This window comes from Megalobrama amblycephala, linkage group LG8 (genome assembly GCF_018812025.1).
Source record: "Megalobrama amblycephala isolate DHTTF-2021 linkage group LG8, ASM1881202v1, whole genome shotgun sequence".
Taxonomy (NCBI): domain Eukaryota; kingdom Metazoa; phylum Chordata; class Actinopteri; order Cypriniformes; family Xenocyprididae; genus Megalobrama; species Megalobrama amblycephala.
The window spans coordinates 9,199,075-9,220,325 of record NC_063051.1 but is presented as its reverse complement, the minus strand read 5'-3'; the positions used below and the strand labels follow the sequence as shown (position 1 = coordinate 9,220,325).

General features: G+C 37.1%; 1 protein-coding gene and 1 long non-coding RNA gene across 5 annotated transcripts in view; both read right to left on the bottom strand.

Moving 5' to 3' along the window:
* The window catches only part of LOC125273593, a 49,521-nt gene extending 29,455 nt beyond the window's left edge, over nt 1-20,066 (bottom strand). For 2 of the 4 annotated variants that reach the window (XR_007186105.1, XR_007186103.1), the window contains exons 1-2: nt 19,918-20,066; nt 14,722-14,883 (exon numbers count right to left, since the gene is read on the bottom strand). This is a non-coding gene — a long non-coding RNA (uncharacterized LOC125273593). Of the gene's footprint in view, nt 1-11,567; nt 13,612-14,721; nt 14,884-15,075; nt 15,187-19,917 lie in introns of those variants that run through there. The other 2 variants (XR_007186106.1, XR_007186104.1) reach the window with 2 other exon arrangements.
* Nucleotides 2,811-6,838, bottom strand: abraa (actin binding Rho activating protein a). Its single transcript, XM_048199096.1, has 2 exons — nt 6,142-6,838; nt 2,811-4,204 (listed from the first exon to the last, which is right to left on the bottom strand). Exons 1-2 carry the CDS (start codon nt 6,742-6,744, stop codon nt 3,767-3,769), a joined length of 1,041 nt encoding a protein of 346 aa, XP_048055053.1. The 5' UTR covers nt 6,745-6,838; the 3' UTR covers nt 2,811-3,766.
* Nucleotides 20,067-21,251: the final 1,185 nt, after the last annotated feature.

Below are 21,251 nucleotides of genomic sequence, written 5' to 3'. Positions count from 1 at the left end.
TATATCTTGCAATTCTGATTTTATAACTCTTGCAATTGCGAGAAAAAAAAGTTGTGACAACTAAATTCTTGTGACAACTAACTTATGCCACTCCCACACCATTTACCCGTCAAAGTAGCCGGAGAAACTTTTCTCTATTTACGGATATGAAGAGACACGCGCGGTGAGTGACGTATGTATGCAATTTCCCGTGAAAACCATCCCGCTAGCTCTAAAATATAAACACTTATAACAGGCTTACCATAGTGAATCAGGGTAAGACAAAAACACGTTTTGGAAGACGCATTCATGACGTATTGACTTATTATTATGTATTGACTTGTTAATTATTTAAATTTTGTTATTTTGAACAACAAAAAAAGTATAGTGTACCTTTAATATAAACCATATATATTAATATACATCAATTTAATATAGCATAATTCCATTGATCATAGTCAATCACTGTCTGAAAAACTACATATGATTCCTGTTCCAATTTATTGGTCTGTTTATTGTAAATAGACAGCTTGGATTTAGTGGGCAAAACAACAGTAAATCATCAAAGGGTGTCAATACTGACATTTTAGTTTTTAAGGCTGTAATACTTTGGTTAAGCAACACAATTCTCCTGTTTATATCAGCATGATGGTCTTGCTGATAGGCTACTGTAAAATGGATTGGATATATTTGCATAATAGCTTTTAAACTCCAAATACACTCCAGATGTTTAAAAGAATGTGATTTATAGGGTATAAAAATGAATCCTTTCCATTCCACATGTTGAATTAGGAATAGTTTTTGTAAAGCCTTAACTTGTAAACCAGAGGTCTTAACACAATTCAATTGTATGGCGGAGAAACGAGCATGCAAGAATGTCATTCTGTGTATTTCTGTCTTTCTCTTTCCTTTTGTAATTAATTTTATTTTAATCTGGTAAATAGTCATGGCCTTTCGTCATCGCATTTTTCACCACACATTTTTGTTACTACTTAACGATTTACCATATCAAATATACTTGTTGAAGTTGATATGGCAAAATAATCAACATATTCCTAAATTGGATGCTGTGATATTTTTCTTTGTGGAGATACTTGTTTAATTCCTTATTACTATTTATTATATGTAAAATAATGAATTTGAATTCGTAACAATGTCACTGTTAATACATGCACAATTTAGTGTATTGTTACTCTGTTGAAAATGGTTATAAGAATAAAATAGCTCACTCTGATTTACAAAACACTGTGCGGCTGATGACTGCATGAGCTCCCTGAGGTGTCGTGGTTTAGAAAGGGGACTTCCTCTGAAACCATCTGATAACCTTTGACAACCAACGTATAAAGATGAGCTTATTGAGCATGTCAGAGGGAATCAGATATTTCTGACTGCCTGAGTGTTATAGTTACCCAGTCTGTCTGTTTCACTCAAGTCTTTATCAGGAGACGAAATGGCTTTTTAGGAGTTAGATCAAGGAAAATTAGATCAAGCACTCTTGATTTGGGAATTGAGCTGGATGTTGGTATTTAGGGGATACGGCTGAGTTTCATTATTCTGTGTGTGTGTGTGTGTGTGTGTGTGTGTGTGTAGCCACTGTTTGTCACTATGGGACAGATGAATAATCTTGTCCCTGTTTGATGTAATTACAAAGGATTCAGGTTGCTTTTATACACATCCCACACAAACACACACACACACACACACACACACACACACACACACACACACACATGGGTTTTCATGTTTTATGGGGACTTTCCACTGACTTATTGATTTTTACACTGTACAAACTGTATATATCTCCTAACCTTAAACCTACTCATCACAGAAATCTTTCTGCATTTTTAGATTTTTAAAAAACATTACTTATAACTGGCAGAACCCTACCTCCAAAGCTACCTGAAAAACTGTTCAAGTGTACCTATAGGACAAAAGCTGTTTTAAACGCAAAGGGTGGTCACACCAAATACTGATTTAATTTAGTTAATAGAAGTTAATTGGTAAATAAATCTATTTAAAAGCATCCTCACTTTACAGCATTTTTACACAAGTGCCTAAAACTTCTCACAATACTGTAGATTTGCAGGTTGGTTTCTTCAAGCATCTTGGAGATGTTGCCGCAGTTCTTCTGGATTTAGTCTGTCTCAGTTTTTAATTGTAATTAATTCTAATTGTAATCCCAGACGGACTTGATGGTGAGATCAGATCTCCGTGTGGATCATACTGGCTGTTGTCAGAGTCTTTGTGCATACAAAAATCTCACTAGATAATTACAATTAATAGCAAAAGGAATGTTTGGAAATGTAAACTCATATTTCCTACTGACACACTACAGCAAAAGATATAAATAACTGGCTTAAAACCTGTTTTTGGTGAAAATACTGAAGTGCCTAAGACTTTTACTAATATATATATATATAGGGTGGCCGGCTAGTAAGAGCTGTGCAGATAAACCTCACTCCCCTGATGATTTCCCTGATCTCAAGAGGTGCATTAACAACTGATGCTATACTGCGGTCCTTGTTAGCGCACCCACCTCCCATGGGGTGATTAGGACCTGAAGAGTTATATTGGTGTCGTGACCCGGGTGGGAGTGAGGTTTAGGGGGGTGAGTGCAATGGAGGCCAGCTAGAGAGAGCTATGTGGAATAACCTCACTCCCCTGATCTCAAGAGGCGCACTAATGACTGACACTAGAGACTGCGGTCTTTAGCGTCCTTGTTAGTGCACCCGCCTCCCATGCCGGCGACCCGGGTTCGAGGCCCGAACATTGTAGGACCTGAGGTGTTTTATGTATATAAAAATGGGAAAAAAATGAGACATCCTCTCAGGTCAATGTTGTATTTTCTGTGGTTTTATTTCATCCTTAACTGACAGAAGAATAATTCCACATCAAATAATTTTTTTTTTTTATACTACATATTCAAGTATTTATAACAAATCCTTCTGTAAGAAGACCATCATGCTTTCATTTTGAAAGAGGTTATTAAAATGAGCGAACAAACAGTGGACAATACAACAACAGCAAATGTTTGAAAATAGACGCAAATGAACAAAATATTCAGATGGGAATTTCTAATTGTGCAAAAACATAAAAGAAACCCTAACTCTGATCTCACAGGGCCAGCATGAAGTATGAAACATGAGATTATTTCCACAACATGTCTGGACATCAAGGCTGGTGTACTAAGCATTCAGAGGATGCCTGATGTTTGATGCGTGAGGAGGCAGAGATGAGAACCGTCCATTCCCTTGTGTAAACTGTGAGCGAGGAGTCGCCCTTTCACCATCTCAAATATGAAGCTCCTCACCACTAAAACTAAACCCTGACGACACTTTTAAAACACATCATGCACCAGAAGAGCACATGTTCATCTCAGAGAGTTCATCAGATTTCTGGAACGTTCTCAAGGTTCTACTATTTCATCCTGTTAAATAAAATTATAAATAGTGTAATAGGGGCTAATTTGAAACTAGATAGCTTCTTAAAGTAGTTCAACTACACTCAAGCTACCTTTTTGAAAGTAGTTTTTATCAGGAGCAAAAAAAAAATAGCATCAAAACAATCTTTGTTTAAATTTGCACAGCTTTTGCAATGTGTAAAACACAGCAATGTACCATTTTGACATGCTACTTCATTACTTTATTTCAGTGGAAAAGCTACAGTATTTTGAAAAGAATTGAGCTACTATCACACTACTAAAAAAAAAGAAGTTACTATTAGTTATAAGTTAATCCCTGACACTGCTATTATTAGCTATATTTTAGCAAAGCATATTTTCAGAACATTAAACCAGTAACGTGATTATAACATCATCATCCTGGCCCTTCCAGAGCATCTCGCCCTCAAAGTCCACCATCTTGTGTTTGCGACAGCGCAACAAGATTCCCACAACTTTATCTGAAATTTTAACATAACGGTCAAACAGGCGGCCGAAGGTAACCCAGATATGTCCATCCTTATCGCGTTGGCCCATGTCGCGAATGATAAAGCACATCTCATCCATCTCACGATGGATGTGTTTCTGGGCTCGATCGGCACGCTGGGCTGTTTTGGATCCCTCTTTGGGCCGTCCGTATCCTGCGTCGCCCTTGTGGAGTCGAATAGCCATTGCATGCTCAAAGTCAAACTCTTCACTGAAAGGGTTGAGCTTCTGACCCTCAATGTGTTCTTTAGCGAACTGCTGCCACCTGCTCTTCAGGTCATTCATCGTAGCTATTTTAATCTGAAAAGACCAGAAATTACAGGGTTGATATGTTATTGAGAACCACATAGTCAATTGTATGTTTTAAAGAATTATATACAAAAAAAGAGAGGTGCTGCAAAATAAAATGAATGAGTTTGGATAATAAAAGTCAACACTGAAAATTAAATGAAATTAAATCTTTAATAATCTTTACTAATTTGCATTAGATTTTATAAACAGGTTTTTATGGAGCCCCTAAAGTGCCAAAAAATATGAGATAGGAGGGAAAATTATATGTTGATTAATTGCGATTAAGCATATCTAACATAAAAGTTTATGTTAGATGCAATTAATCGTGATTAATTTATTTGACAGCCCTAATGCTTTTGCGTTCGCCCCCAGAAATGTTGTATGCAAATGCAAAGTTTCTCAGGGAAAAAAAAGTTCTGCGATCGACCGCAAAGTTTCTCAAGGGAACGCAAATGTTTTGAAAGACGTATATTTTTTCCTCTCATCTCATATTTTTCCACCACCATGTCCCTCTAGGGGCTCCATAGATTTTATAGTATTCAGACAAGAAAGTATTTTGGTAATAGTGTTTAGCATGGACTAGATGACATTATCTGAAAAGGAAAGTTGCTTTTTAAAGATTATTTCAAGTTATTAATTTAATTTAAAGCAATAGTGTGTTTCTGAAGTCAAACTTTTTTTTTCCCCCATTATATTCATGTGCACAATAAGATCAGTAAAGTCAATTAGGAAAGTACGTACTGTAATTTTCTATTTCTTTCTTCTGTTGTCATTAATATATTATTCAGGTCTTGTTTGAGGTGTAGACACCTGGCTTGTCACCAGACAGTCACATAACTACTGTCCAACATGCCTGAGCATTACTCCTAAATATTTGCCATGATATCTTCAAGGGCCACTTATTTCACAAGGGTGCCATTTGAACCGGTGCAAATGCATCTTGTGAAATGCAAGATGGTGAATCAAATACCACGATGACACAGCTGTGATGGATCTCACTCGTCAAGTTGAGGGTGAGCATGCTACTTTTTGAAGGTCAGATGTAAATGATCCATCACTGTTTGTATTTACATATATTCCATTGCAGCAAAACATGTCCGAGTTTGTGATGGAACATTGTGCTGCAATGACAGTAAATATAGACTGTGACTATTACTTACAGGCTTAATCTATAGTTTAAAATAATGCTGAGTTAACTTTCATTGTTTTGATTAAAGCCTTGAATGAATAGTCTGTTCACTTCTGCAGTAATTCACATCATGTATAAACTGCAAAATTGTGTCAACCGCATTTAAATCAATCTGAATCCTTTTTAAAAAGATTATTGGATAACACTTTGTTTTAAGTTGGCATAGTTACACGTTACTACATATACTTGCTATAGTAATAACAGTAAATTATGCATAATTACAAGTATTATGCATAATTATGACCATAACTCTATAGTAAGAACATATAGTTAATAATTAATATTACACAGTACTTATTTGATTAAGTACAATGTAACTATGTCACCTTAAAATAAAGTGTAATCGATTATTGTTTTAGTCTTACTGAAATTAAAATTTTAAGTGATAACCAGAGTTAATGTTTTGGTGTCTTGTGGACAGCAGCATAATGTTACAACTGTTCTTCAGTTTGGGTCAGTACAGACTTATACTTAAAGCTGTCATAAAATGAAAATCCACACTAAATGCATGGTATTGATCTTATTGTGAATTATTCATTTTCATTTATTTAAAATAGTAACTAATAGTCAGCTGCTAATTTTTTTCCTGGAAAATATGGTAGTGTTACGCTTATGGAGTTTTCATTTAGTTCCTGTTTCCCTGCTCTGTTTAGTTAGTTTCCTTTGTTTCTCATTATTTGATTGTTTCTGTGTTCTTTGCCTCAAACTGCCGAAACTTATGCCATAATTATAGCTTGATTGATACAGATAAACATACCTTGTGTCTGCTGACATGTTTCTTCGGTTCGTTCTCGTTCTGATCACTGTTGTCGCTCAGAGACGCTTCCTCCCCAAGACCACTGTCCTCTGCATCTAAACTGCTACTTCGGGATCCCATTGTCTTTTCATCTTTCCTTCCAAGCGCCTTCGCCAAAGTTCCAGCTTTCCCACCACAGTAACGTCTCCTGGTGGGAGATTCATTGCCAAGGAAGTTTTTGGTGTCCTCTGATGTTAGCTGATTGGTGTTGATCTTCTCCTTGATGACGCTCACTAGGTCTTTTTCGTATTCGTTACATTTTGGTATGATGGCTTTAGTCACGGTTATGGTCTTGATCTGGTTGTCCGCACAGTCTTCGCTATTCACCGATACCACACGAGGTGTGACCAAGAGTTTCATCTCACTCTTCTCCTTCTGCTTTTCTTTCTCGTCCTCAATGATGGTGTCGGGCATCCAGCCACTTGGAATTGTGTCTTGCTTGTCGGTGTGTTTATTTGCCCAGCTTTGCCAGCTCTTGGCCAGGCTGTTCACCGTCGAAGCCACCTTGATCTTTCTGACGGCCCTGTTGAAAGGCCGGTTTTGCTGAACGGCAGCCGTGCTCATGGTTCTTCTTCTTGTGTTTTACTGGTTTGGAAAGCTGTCAAGGTTCAAATCTCAAGGTTTATAATCCGTTTGGGCACTACTGGTGGTCACCAGGGTCTTTTATATGAATGGGAAGAGGAAGTGTCCTCTGAGGTGGGCGGTGTGACATGCATGGTCACCATGACCCTAAAAATGCTAATGGAATTTTCCCAGTGGAATAACAGGTGGCCACAAACACATTTGTCCAACTGTGCAACCATGCAAAAATCACTCATGACATCCCACCTGACTGTGTCTCTTGTTTTAGATGCACATATGACCTCATCAAACACTAAAACTGCTCAAAGACATCTATAGATCCTGATGAAACGGCTACAAATGCATGCTCTTCTCCACTGCCATGGCATATTTTTGTACAACGTGCCAGCACTCAGTGTGATGATCTATTTTTGCAGACCGGGTGTTGAATTGTGCATGTGCGCGCTTCTGTTGATTGATACACAGGCCTGTTCTTAAACCGCAAGCCAAGCTATTTTAAGCAGGAGTCGTGCAGAGAGAAAACTTAGGATGAGCCTTGGATTTGCACATCCAGTCTGTTTCTTTTATACTGCTTCGCTGATAAAATGGTGATTAGGAGTATTAATCTGCTAGACATTTTCATAAGGTTAACCGTTAAACAACAGATTACTGCTGAACTGCAGAAATAATGTCTAACGCAGTGGTGAATAACTGGTGTGCTCCAACCCAAAAAATGGGCAGCAGATCCGTTCTGATAAGGTCACGGAGAGCTAATTTTAAATAATAACATGCAACTGGCCATATAATCGTGCATAGTTAGGATAGTAAAATAAATATTCTTAGTAACATTTAAACATAAATAATGTATAAATAATATTTATAAACCAAAACTGACATTTTTCTTATTCAGCCGTAGTCATTATAACTTTGCATAGCTCATGCATGGTAATATTAATACATTTCAATGTCTAATTTTTAAAGACATTTTTGTTTAATTTTGGTACTATGATGGGTCGCCATTTGTAATCTGTGTTATGGTGCAAAACCAATTGAGAACCAGCTGAGACCCAGTTTGCACTGCCTTATACAACAGGCTAATGTGAAAGCTGCCCTAGATAACTCAAAGTGATTCTATACCTTAATTGCTCAAGGATTATCAGAAATCCACGTGCAATAAATATATTTCCGTCTCATAAATGTCTTTGCTTGTTTTTAGCTCCCACACAAGATCCCTGAGTCTTTGGGGACAAAAATAAAACGACATTTTGGGTGTTGTTCTCATCTCTTCCTGCTTCCTCTGGCTTTTGGTGACTCACATACGGAGGAGTGTACCGAGGAAAGAAACCGTCACTTATATCACCGATAACACCACCAGCTGGATGCACTTACTGGCTCACAATGCAGCTCAACACACTCACATTAATGCTTATTAAAAGCTTCACTGACTGGCCAATGTAGCGTCTCCTAATGTATCTGTAAATGCAAGACATTCACAACCCTAAGACAATTCACATTTAACTCATTCAGAGACATAAATGGCTTTCCTTGGGAAGAAAATAACAAAGGAGGTATATACAGTAGCTTTAATATTGCAACTGTTAATCTCAACAATAAGATTATATGAAGAAGGGTTAGTCAAATGGAGACTTTTGTCTGTCTACTTTTTCAGAGGAGATTTCAACATCACATCAAAAACAAAATATGTAAATCTCAATGTGAACTCAAACATTTCTCATCAGGTTCTTCCAAGACAAAATGATCCGCAATCATCCTGAAATTTCTGAAATGTATTTGTTATTTAATGAAAATCTTGCCTTGCATCGCAACTCTCACATCTCATTTATGCATATTTACATACTTAAAGGATTAGTTCATAATTTACTCACCCCCATGTCATCCAAGATTATGCTATCTTTCTTCAGTCAAAAAGAAATTAAGGTTTTTGAGGAAAACATTCCAGAATTTTTCTCCATATAGTGGACTTCAACAGTTACCAACATGTTGAAGGTCCAAATTGCAGTTTCAATGCAGCTTCAAAGAGCTCTACATAATCCCAGATGAGGAATAAGGGTCTTATCTAGCGAAATTATCTGTCATTTTCCACAAAAAAAAGTATATATATACACTTTTTAACCACAAACGCTTGTCTTGTACTAGCTCTGCGATGAGCCACGCATTATGTAATCACGTTGGAAAGGTCATGCGTGACGTAGGCATAAGTACCATGGTAAAGCGAAAACTCCATCTTAAATGTTTTTTTTTTTTTTTTTTTTAGAAAATGACAGATCATTTCGCTAGATAAGACAATTATTCCTCGGCTAGAATTCTGTAGAGCCCTTGGAAGCTGCATTGAAACTGCAATTTGGACCTTGTTGTATCACAGTGAAGTCCATTATATGGAGAAAATTCCTGGAATGTTTTCATCAAAAAATGTAATTTCTTTTTGACTGAAGAAAGAAAGAAATAAACTTCTTGGGTGACATGGGGGTGAGTAAATTATCAGGAAATTGTGTAATTCTGAAGTGAACTAATCCTTTAAATGTAACAACAGAGAACTCTATTAAGACTCTGTTGTCCAAGACGTAAACAACTCACAGTGACTTGACACCAAATGATAAATTTATTAGCATCGAAAAACACATTACAATAAATGTGCTTTATAATAAATGCAACAAGCCGACATTCAACTCTGTTTTCCAATAATAACTTGAATGGATATCTAATCTCAATGGGGCATTAGCGCAAAGATTGAACTGCACATGGAATCATTTCTTCTTTAACACAGTCGTCTCATTAACAGACCATGAGTAATCGGCTAATCAACACTGTGCTACACTGTGACGTTAGCCCTGCACAGTAGTCAGTCTTTTCATTGACAGCACTACATGTCAGTGCAACTAGCTTTAGCGCACACAGCAGTAGTGGTTTGACAGCTTGGGTATCATTAGAAACCGGCTTGGATGAGACAATTAGTGTCCTTGCACTCCGTTTGGTCCTCGTAAACAAGCCAACCCTGCATTTTAGCACAGAGTTAGCACACAGCTGTATCGCTAATTGTCTCTGCTTATGCTTATCAGCAAAAACATGGTTGATTTTCTAATATTTCATTCTAAACGATGCTTTGAATGTATAGGAAAACCAAATGCTAATGTTTTAAATGTTATTTATGTTCACACATTGTGGTTAGCCAATGATAGCAAAAAGTTCCACGTTTTGGACACAGTCTCATTAGGCAATTCCTCAGGATAAAGTTATGAATGAAGAACTATATTTTTTTGTTGTTGAAACATGATGAATGGACTCTATTAATAATGGGTTACCACTTAGCAATAATATTAGAATGACATAAGCTAGTTGAAGTCACTTTGTATTTCTGTTTTTGTTCTATTAACAGACAACATGACCTACAAAATGTATCCTTGAACTATATATTCACCACAGTATTTTTATCCTGCTTTGTCAGTAGCTTTGGTATGACAAGCTTGTTGTGCTGTCACCATAATATAGCTGCATTACTTTCTTTTATTGCTTCTCTCTCTTTCTCTCATATGCCAACTCTTTTGTATGACACAGATGAACTGAATATTTCACAAGCCAGATTAATTCTAGTTTCACTAACAAAAGTATTACTTAGTACAATGGAATTACCATGTATATTTGGGCATAGTACAACCAATCAATCAATCAATAAAGTTTTTAAAAAATATGTATCATGATAATATTATGCTTTTCTTTGAAGAATCACATCAACACATGATAGACCATAGCATCTGAAAATATTAAAGGTGCCGTAGAACGCATTTTCAAAAGATGTAATATAAGTCTAAGGTGTCCCCTGAATGTGTCTGTGAAGTTTCAGCTCAAAATACCCCATAGATTTTTTTTTATTCATTTTTTTTAACTGCCTATTTTGGGGCATCATTAAATATGTGCCGATTCAGGTTGCGGCCCCTTTAAATTCTCGTGCTCTCCGCCCCCGAGCTTGCGACTGCCTTAAACAGCAAAAACAAAGTTCACACAGCTAATATAACCCTTAAATGGATCTTTACAAAGTGTTCGTCATGCAGCATGTCTAATTGCGTAAGTATGGTATTTATTTGGATGTTTACATTTGATTCTGAATGAGTTTGATGGTGCTCCGTGGCTAAAGCTAACATTACACACTGTTGGAGAGATTTATAAAGAATGAAGTTGTGTTTATGAATTATACAGACTGCAAGTGTTTAAAAAATGAAAATAACGACAGTCTTGACTCCGTGAATACAGTAAAAAAAGGATGGTAACTTTAACCACATTTAACAGTACATTAGAAAAACATGTTAATGAAACATTTAGAAACACAATTTACAAATATCACTAAAAATATCATGATATCATGGATCATGTCAGTTATTATTGCTCCATCTGCCATTTTTCGCTATTGTTCTTGCTTGCTTACCTGCATAAAGTCTGTTGGTTCGGCTCTGTGCTGCTCCAGACGTTACTGCCTGCCCTTGTGTAATGCCTTGAACATGGGCTGGCATATGCAAATATTGGGGGCATACATATTAATGATCCTGACTGTTACGTAACAGTCGGTGTTATGTTGAGATTCGCCTGTTCTTCGGAGGTCTTTTAAATAAATGAGATTTACATAAGGAGGAGGAAACAATGGTGTTTGAGACTCACTGTATGTCATTTCCATGTACTGAACTCTTCTTATTCAACTATGCCAAGGTAAATTCAATTTTCCATTCTACGGCACCTTTAAAAACTCACTTTTTAATTTGTTAAAACCATGGTATTCTTTGAAATACATCCTGATAGGAATCAATAATAGAATTTACCTAAATTTCGTCCAGTCATTGCATTCGGTCTGAATGATATGATGTCCTGTCAACATATGTATTTCCATAGCTTCGCGCAGACATCACCCAAGCGCTTTCCATGAGGCTATGCAGAGTTGTCCATGTTCTCAGGCTTGGATTTTTGCATTTCTATGTCAACACTATCAACACCGAAATTAATCTGCAGCAGTCAGGTTGTACAAGTAAGAGCTCTCTATTATAATGTTATGTGCTTTGAGACACGAGGTAATTTAACACCGTGTCTCGTGACGTTTTGCAGACTCTGTCTGATTTTGGAGGAGGCATGGCTTTGGAGAATGCTCTGAAGGGAGGGGGGATCTTTCAAAGCTAGCTTGGAGGATCTGTTTCAAAGCTAGCTTGCTATTGCTTGCCTCTTTGAAATTGCCTGCCTACCCTACCTTTAACATTAAGGTGATCAACAGAATAAAACAAATTACTCATAGGAGCAGAAATATTAAAATGCTACTGTATGAAATATGTCAAAGTCGAAAATGTTACCATCTGATACCATTACTGTACCATTGAACATTTTGTAAGGCTTGGCACTTGGATCTACAGTTATAATGTTAAAAGAGCTTCAGCATTCTCAGAGCGCTCTAGAAGTAGATGCCATTTTACCACATGGGCCACCTAATTTAGCCATCCAATGAGTCTGAATTAAACCAGAAATACAAAGCTTACATAAGAGACTGTCACCAGGTACTGAAGAAAGGTGTTAAAAGACACCCAGACGTCCCTCCTCTCTCTCTCTCTTTCTATGTATGTTGATAAGGACTGGTGTGGTTTGTGAGTCATATCTGTGCATGACTCAGATCAGATACTCAAACTGTCCTCAGACACTCTCAGCACGCAGCAGCACCTGTTCAAGACGTGAACATGCTCTAAAATAAACCCTCCCTCTCCATTTTTCCTTCTCACCTCCCCATCTTCCCCCTTCTCATTTTGAATCTTGATTCCGTTTTTTTGTCTACTGCTTTTCTGCTTTTCTTTTCTCGTGTTCTTTCTCATATCAATAGATGCAATCAGGTCTGCTTCAGGAGCGTGTCGCGACCCCCGACCGCATGCACACTGAAGTCACTGATTGTGCTTTGTTGAACACGTCTGATGAGATTTGACAGATTATAACGCATGTGATTTTTCTTTTACAAACAGATTTCGCTTTTCACAACCATTTCTTCATATGCAAAACTAAATTAATTCTCTTCCATAAAATCTGCAGCCTGTCACAATGTACTGATCAAAAACAATCTGCAGGAAAGTGCTACAAATAATTTGTCTTTTTGATGGACTGCATCTAATGTCATGCTGCATTTTATACACTGTCATTTTAATTTTCCTGAACTTATCTGGAACAACCATAGACTTTAAAAAATATGGATGATGCACCTCCACTCTCTTCCATTGCAGAAAAGGGAAGCCGCTGTCATGAGAAATCGAGTCCCCCCACAGGAATCAGGTCTCCTTTAGGAGATGTCTTGACTAATTACAACCTATTTCACTACTGTAGTAGAGTCTGCACAGTAGTGAGCATGAAGTGGAGCCACACAGCGTGCAGCGTGCACATCAAGAACTACCCGCAAAATCGTTATGAAAGTTATGAAAATGTAGAAATTAAAGTTAAAGCTCCAATCTCCTCCCGAAAAAAGTCTGTTAGTGCCTCAGTGACTACTTCACTCAGAGAAGCTGTCAATCAAGCTGTCAATCATGACGTTATACCCCCATTTTTATCACATCATATAACTAAAACCAAACTTATTTAAAAAAACAAAAAACAAACAAAAAAAAAACACATGAACTTACATCAGCGTGATAAAAACTACATAAAATGTAATTTGATTTTAGCTTGTCTCATGTCACATTAAATTACATGGAGAGGGCGGGGTTTATGACCTATACTGGGACCAACCACCTGGGGGCGATCGAGATGCTTCGGCTTCACTTTTCAGGACTTGTGCGGCTCGCTTGGGGAACAACACATCCAGTTTAAAGGTGCCCTAGAATTGAAAATTGAATTTACCTTGGCATAGTTGAATAACAGGAGTTCAGGAGTTCCTTCTTATGTAAATCTCATTTGTTTAAAAGACCTCTGAAGAACAGGCGAATCTCAACATAACACCGACTGTTACGTAACAGTCGGGGTGTACGCCCCCAATATTTGCATATGCCAGCCCATGTTCAAGGCATTAGACAAGGCAGGCAGTATTAACGTCTGGATCTGTGCACAGCTGAATCATCAGACTAGGTAAGCAAGCAAGGACAACAGCGAAAAATGGCAGATGGAGCAATAATAACTGACATGATCCATGATAACATGATATTTTTAGTGATATTTGTAAATTTTCTTTCTAAATGTTTCGTTTGCATGTTGCTAATGTACTGTTAAATGTGGTTAAAGTTACTATCGTTTATTACTATATTCACAGAGCCGTCGCTATTTTCATTTTTAAACACAGTCTGCAGTCTGTATAATGCACAAACACATCTTCATTCTTTATGAATCTCTCCAACAGTGTGTAATGTTAGCTTTAGCCACGGAGTACAGCCTCAAACTCATTCAGAATCAAATGTAAACATCCAAATAAATACTATACTCACATGATCCGAAGCATGCATGCAGCATGCATGACGAACATTTTGTAAAGATCCATTTGAGGGTTATATTAGCTGTGTGAACTTTGTTTATGCACTGTTTTATAGTCGAGAGCTCAGGAGGGCAGGGAGCGCGAGGATTTAAAGGGGCCGCAGCCTGAATCGGTGCATAGTTAATGATGCCTCAAAATAGGTAGTTTAAAAAATGTATTTAAAAAAATCTATGGGGTATTTTGAGCTGAAACTTCACAGACACATTCAGGGGACACCTTAGACTTATATTACATCTTGTGAAAAAACATTCTAGGGCACCTTTAACTGCACAGACATCTGAAAGTACCTCTATCGCCCCCTTGAGGAAGGAGGTTTGTTACACCACACTTTCAACGCACTTTGCAAAGTGTATTTTCCAGCCATAAAATACCTTTTTCTTCTCCTGCATTTTACTAATTAAAAACTGCAAATGCAAAACAAAGTTCAAACCCGTATAATCAAGCATATTCCAGTTGTACCAAGGGGGTCTGTAATACCAGGAGAAAGATACCTGTCAGCATTCCTAATGTCAACTACAGCTCCTCGGCTGCCCCATACATCCTCCAACATCGATGATCTGCATGCTGTCGTATTTTCATGGACAATGCTGATTGGTTGGTGGCACCATAAGAACAAATGCAGTCCCAAACCCGTCACCAGTGACTATCCTGACCTGTGAAATGAAAGCAGAAATGGAAAAATGTCTATAGTGCATTGCACACAGTTAAGATTATGCAATTATGTAGCTTACACACACAGATATACTAAAATAAAACAAATTATTACGCATTTAAAGGCATGTTGAATTGTATGAATAAGGTAATGAGAAGTAATGAGAATTTCACAATGCATAAAAAAAACATACTTGTCCTTAAAATAGGCTTTATTTTCTTTATGTAATATACATTCTTATTTCTTTCTTTCGATCATGCATGTTCTTGACAGACGTGAAATTCACCTGCATGTGAGATCACAGGCTCTATGTTTGTGTTAGACACAGTGTGAGTCAGTCACGTTGCCCCTAGAGAGGCCTCCGCATAATTTGAATGATTTATCGATTCGCCGGTTATAGCCCCTGCGTATATTTACTTTATAACCTCTTGGACAGCGGATTGGAAACATGTAATGAAAGGTGAGGGGGACAAATGCTAAATTTAAAAACAGTGTCATGTCTAGTATTGCCTAATAAGACGTACAAACACTAATAGAAACATACAGCAGCACAGTGTGAAATAATTTTTTTTAAAAAGTCCATAACATATGTTTAATTCATCATTCAGGTTAATTATATGTGTGCTCTACTGTGCTATTTTCATTATCAAACAGTATGTGCCAAGGTTATTAACATTACCAAGTACACGGTGTTTCAAATGAACAGCCAGCCATTATGCTGATCCATGTAAAAACAAATAATCCTGCTTGGACACACGTTTCTTTGCCCCACTGTTGACAAAGGCAAATATAGATAATACACAAATGCATCTCTGTAATGTACACATCATTCTGTCACTGTCATGTGGTTTTGATGTCACACTATTTAAAATACTACCATCCATTTATTCACCCTAACACGTCATATATATGTTCATTAGCAAACAATTCATACTTTCCTATTCAGTTCCAGAGAAATATGAAGAAAAGAAATGTAGATATTGGCAAAAATATATTAAAAAAATAGTGAGATATCCAACATTTTCATTATGACATCCGCCTGATATTGTTCATGTATAATTCAACCCTAATGAATCAGTTTGTCAGTGTGAAGTGCTAATAAGTTATTGATGATAGAGTGACATCACATTTCTAAATGCACTCTGATGGTCCAATAACATCCATTTATAAGAAACTTCACTTAAAATAGTATGGTACTACCATTGTATCATGTTTTTCCATATAAACCATGGTGCATGGATTTCATATATATATATATATATATATAAAAATAAATAAAATAATAATAAACCATGCTTAAACCATGGTACTTCAAAGAATACCATGGCATTAACAAATTATCATGTACTTGGTAAAAAAAAAAGGAAAAAAAAGTAAAATAAAAAGATGATGGTATTTTTTAGCCAGTAATTTTGAAAAAATGTTGCCATTTTTTTACTCTTATATGTCTGACATGATACTGCAAGAAGGATAAAATATATAAATGTATGTATAATATGTTAAATACTAGAATGAATGCACTTACATAAGCAGACGGTATAAAATACTTCATTATCCAGTTCTAAAATTATGCATCAGCAAGTAAGAATGCATGAAAACAGACTAACATCAAAGCAGCCGTGATACATTAAACCACACAAAAATAGATTCAAACAGCACCATAGTCTCGGGATCCTCAGCCTCCCCTGAGCTAGAATGTTTACGATCAATCTAGAATAGCTAAAGCCGAGTGCATGTACAGACCCCCTGCTTTAAGAATGATGGGACGGGACAGCTGCATTACCAACCACTGTTTTGGAAAAGTGTTTAGCATGCCAACATTGCAGGCAATTTTCCATGTTAATGGCACATGGGACATCAGTGACAAGGTGCCCAGGGTGAATTGTGCTTACGTTCACTTGCAACCTGACTAAATTAAGGTTAAAGTATTAGAAAATTATGTCATCATCATCATTTATTCACCCTCATGTTTTTCCAAACCTGTAAAAATTTAGTTCATCTTTGAAACACAAATAAAGATATTTTTTATTGCAATATGAGAGATTTCTGTACCTCGCAAGTCGCAACTACCACTTTGACACTTCAAAAAGTTCCTAAAAAGATCGTAAAAATAATCCATATGCATTGAGCTGTTTAGGCCGGATTTCCTGAAGAGACACAATCACTTTATACATTTATTGTACACTCTGATCAAGCTTTATCTATCATAACTTGATTATTTATACAATAGTTTAGTGATTGGAAGTTAACTTAAATTAGGATGTCAACCTTTAAATTATCAAGCTGATTTCTGAAATTTTATCAGACACCATGGTATATATTAGAGTGAGACAAATACCACAAAACATCACAGAACTCATCAAATCAAACCACTAATACTAGCAAATGTTTGCAATGTTGTTTTCTCTCCAAAATGATGTCACTTCCTGGAAGATGATGTCATTAGGAAACAGCTTTTTGTACTCTAAAGGGATATTACAAAAGAGACAACCAGGATGGAAAGTGATATAATTTGAATGATTAGCAATTAAAATAAAGTTTTTGCTTGAAACAGTTTGAATAAAGAGAGAAACAAATGAAGAAACTTCTGTTATATTGGAAATATTGAAATATTTCTCAATAAATAGCCAGCTTTTCGTGTTAGAAATGCTGCTATGACAAAATTATAGCACAGTTATTAAAACTCACATCTATGCTCACTTAATTGTGATACGATTTCCATCTTTAATATTTGTATGTTTATGCATATTTTATGTAATTTGTTAAGACATACGATGGGCAAATGAAAACGTACTACCCAACACCAGTGACCCTGGTAATCTTTGGTCATTTCACCATACTAATAAACCACTGTCTCCATCTGCCCCCTACTGGTGAAGTCTGACCTTCAGATTTTTAAACATCATCATTATGGCACTTCAAAATGATATGATCTTTTGGTATCCTATATCTTAGTATCTTGTTAAATATATGTATTATAAAGATTTGTCAAACAGAAATGACGCACTTCCTGCAATAACCTAAGATAATTTTCTGTTGTGTAGACATTATAACCTAGATTTCCCTCTAGCTTCTGCAGAGTAACAAGAGCTGGAGGGGCAGAGCAAAAAAAGAGACAGAATCGAGGTCGGAGGAGGAAGGGAGGGTGAGAAGGAGAGAGAGGAGGAACAAGAGAGGGTGAATGATATAAAAGAGCCAAATTTATTTGACATGCAGTACTGCTCTGACCTATATGCACAACCGACAGTCTTCAACCAGGCCTGCAAACCTGCTGAAACTGGTATAGATATACATATTTCATAAACATTTAGAATATCCAGAGTTCACGCTGTGGTCCTGAGTCTTTCGATGTGTCATATGTTGTGGTAAATTGATATCATAGAGTTGATGTGACTTGGCTGGTCAGCAGATGGAGCTAGAGAATAACTGCTCATTAAAACAAGAACCATTTTTGCTGAATGGTGTTGGCAAGGTTGACTAGTCTAACATTTTCTATTTTTGTTTTGGTTATAGTGCAGTGTTTCTTTTTGAATTGAACAGAATTTCTATAGGCTTCTTTTTGGATGCTTTCTAGGTACTTTTTGTGGGATGTACATCTAATAAGCTTTGTCTCAAGCATCTTACATATCTTGTGCACAGGTGACCAAACATCTTAAATTTGCTTTTATTTATTGTTTTTTGCTTTCAATTACATCATCACCACAAAACAGTACAATGGAAACACGCATAACAGATCATAGTTGTAGTGCAAGGTAGTGAAGGCCATTTTTTGAAGGCCTTGGTCTCTCGAGTCTTGACCGCATTTGTACTTAGACTAAGAGGATTCAGGATTTTGATTCAAGACCAATCAAGACCGTAACAACTGCGGCCGGGAACATCACCAAATTGCCGGTGCATTGTCTGATTTGTTTGTGAACATCCTTACTATGATTGGATGTAAAACTTCCTGCTTCAAATGCAATCAATAACTTCTAATTTGATTGCTTTTGTTGTGCCAGGTCAGAATTCAATAAGGCATTGTGCCAAAAAGGTCACCAAAATCAATACAAATGCCCACAAAATTCAAGGTATGATTGTAAAAAAGTACTTGATTTTTATGATATAATTAAGCAATAATAGTAAGAGTGCTGTTTTCACGAATATGAGCATGATTGAAAACGTGATATTGATTTTATACAAACGTTCAATAAACAAAATGTTATTTTTAATACATTAATCTCAACATTATTTATGCAGTTGTCATTGTATCAATTCAGATGCAATTTCTGTGCCTCTATATAGTGTCTTATTATTCCTATTATTTTAATAAACAAACATTTCTCAGGCAGTAATTGTGGATCTTTTATATGAATTTAAGGAGTGCTGTCTGGTCTTGGTCTCGGTGGTCTTGACTACAACACTAGTGAAAGGGTTTGTGAGTGTGCACACAATAAGTATCCCATTCTCTCTACCTGTCATGTTATATGAAAATGTTAAAATCCTATAAATAATTTTTAAAAATTGTAAAAATATAGGCTACATAGACATTCACCTGGTTAGCATGGCTCAGTTTGCCCCGCTGACAGATGCTGTAACTGTATCATTTGTTTCCAAAAAGCATCTTGCTTCATGACTGCCATTTTGAAGTAGCCTTGTATTATAACAAACTTGTATGCAATCACCATATAATTCTCTATTTTTTTTTTTTAGGCTCTTAAAAGTGTAAAAGGGACTCATTAGTGAAGGTTTTGTGTTCTTGTCATGCCATTATAATGCAGTCAACATCTATGCAGTATGATTATTAGGCCACGTTCACACAGCAACAGAGTAAGGTTGTCAGCCCTGTCGTATTCGGGTCTTTAATACGGTTACGTTCATACACAATACGGTTATTTACGGGAGTGATGACCGCATTCTATAACCGAACTCACACCCGTACATTTCGTACATTCTTGTAAAACCTGCACTGTGTGAACGGAACCGGGCTGGACAACTAGTTGTCTGTCACGTCAGACAACTGCTCTGCTAAAGGGGTTTCGTGTGTGGTTTCACTTACAGTAATGGAGATTGAGCTGTGTATCATCTGAAGGTTTTGGAAACAGTCACTGTTATCCACCGGAACGGCTCCCGTGAGTTTTGTGTTCTATCAAAGAATATAGAATAACACAAGACGTGTCACTCGTATTGTTTTGAATGGGAGAAAGCGGAATAAGTCCCGCCTTCTAAATAAGAGCCAATCGCTGACTGGTAAAGTCATCGCGTCACTGCAGCAGCCGTTAGAAGCACCGGTTTCTATAGAAACAGTCAGACGCTCGCCTCTTAAACATGGCAGAAGAGACGCGCATTTAAGTCTGCGCATGCTCATTAGCTTGATCCAGCCTAAAAAATACAGTTTTTTGTCATGATTCGAGCGTTTGGATAAAACATTTATAAGACAGCTGTTGTCAGAATTCATTGGTGATTTCAAATATGAAATGTAATCGTAAGGTTGGCAGTTTTGGAGAATTTGATGTTTCCCCATTCAAAGAGATAGGGCATGATGCTCAGGATGCCCGAGAGGCGTTTCAAAGATGGCCGCCGAGTGAAATGACTTGTCTTAAAGCAGTGCCCAAGGAAGTCGACCGGAAGTTGAAGTCGGCCGCGTGCTGCCATCTTGTAGCAGAACTTCACTTGCGTTAGCATCCCATTGACTCCCATTCATTTTGGCGTCACTTTGACAGTGAATAACTTTACATCTGAGGCGTTTAAAGACTCCATTTGTCCATTATTTATTTCTAAAGATACACGACAATGTATAAAGGGCTTCATTACCTTCTATGTTACATTATGGCCCCGCAGAAACAGTTTTTGTAAAAATAGGCTAATGATTGCGTCATAACCACTCGACTCTCTGTCGCACAGTAGAGAAATTACCGTACAGACAGGAGGAGAAGCTCGCAGGCAATAGTATGCATTAACTTAATATGGCGTACTGGCGTTACATTTTAAAATACTATACAAAATAATTAATCAGAATACTTACTCCTGCTCACTCACGCCAAAGAACTCCCCGCTCAAGCTCGCCGTCTCTGCAAGATTAACGATGGCAGTTTTCACGCACAGCTACTAGAAGATTTACATCTGTCAGACAGGTTGCTGACGTCATCAAGCTTAGTTTGAGTCTGCGGGTCAGAAACGGAAGTGCTAAAAATCGCTAAAAATGGGCTTCACTTGTCTCAATTGAGTTCCAATGGGGTCGCTGTGTCCATTTCTTTTACTGTCTATGTCTTAAAGGGACTTTGGTTCTATGCGCGACTCAAATGCCGAGACGCCGCAAAGGACATGAGATGCCAGTGCAGCGGTTGAATGCGTCCGGCTAGCACGTGTTGTTTACATAGACGCTTATGTTGG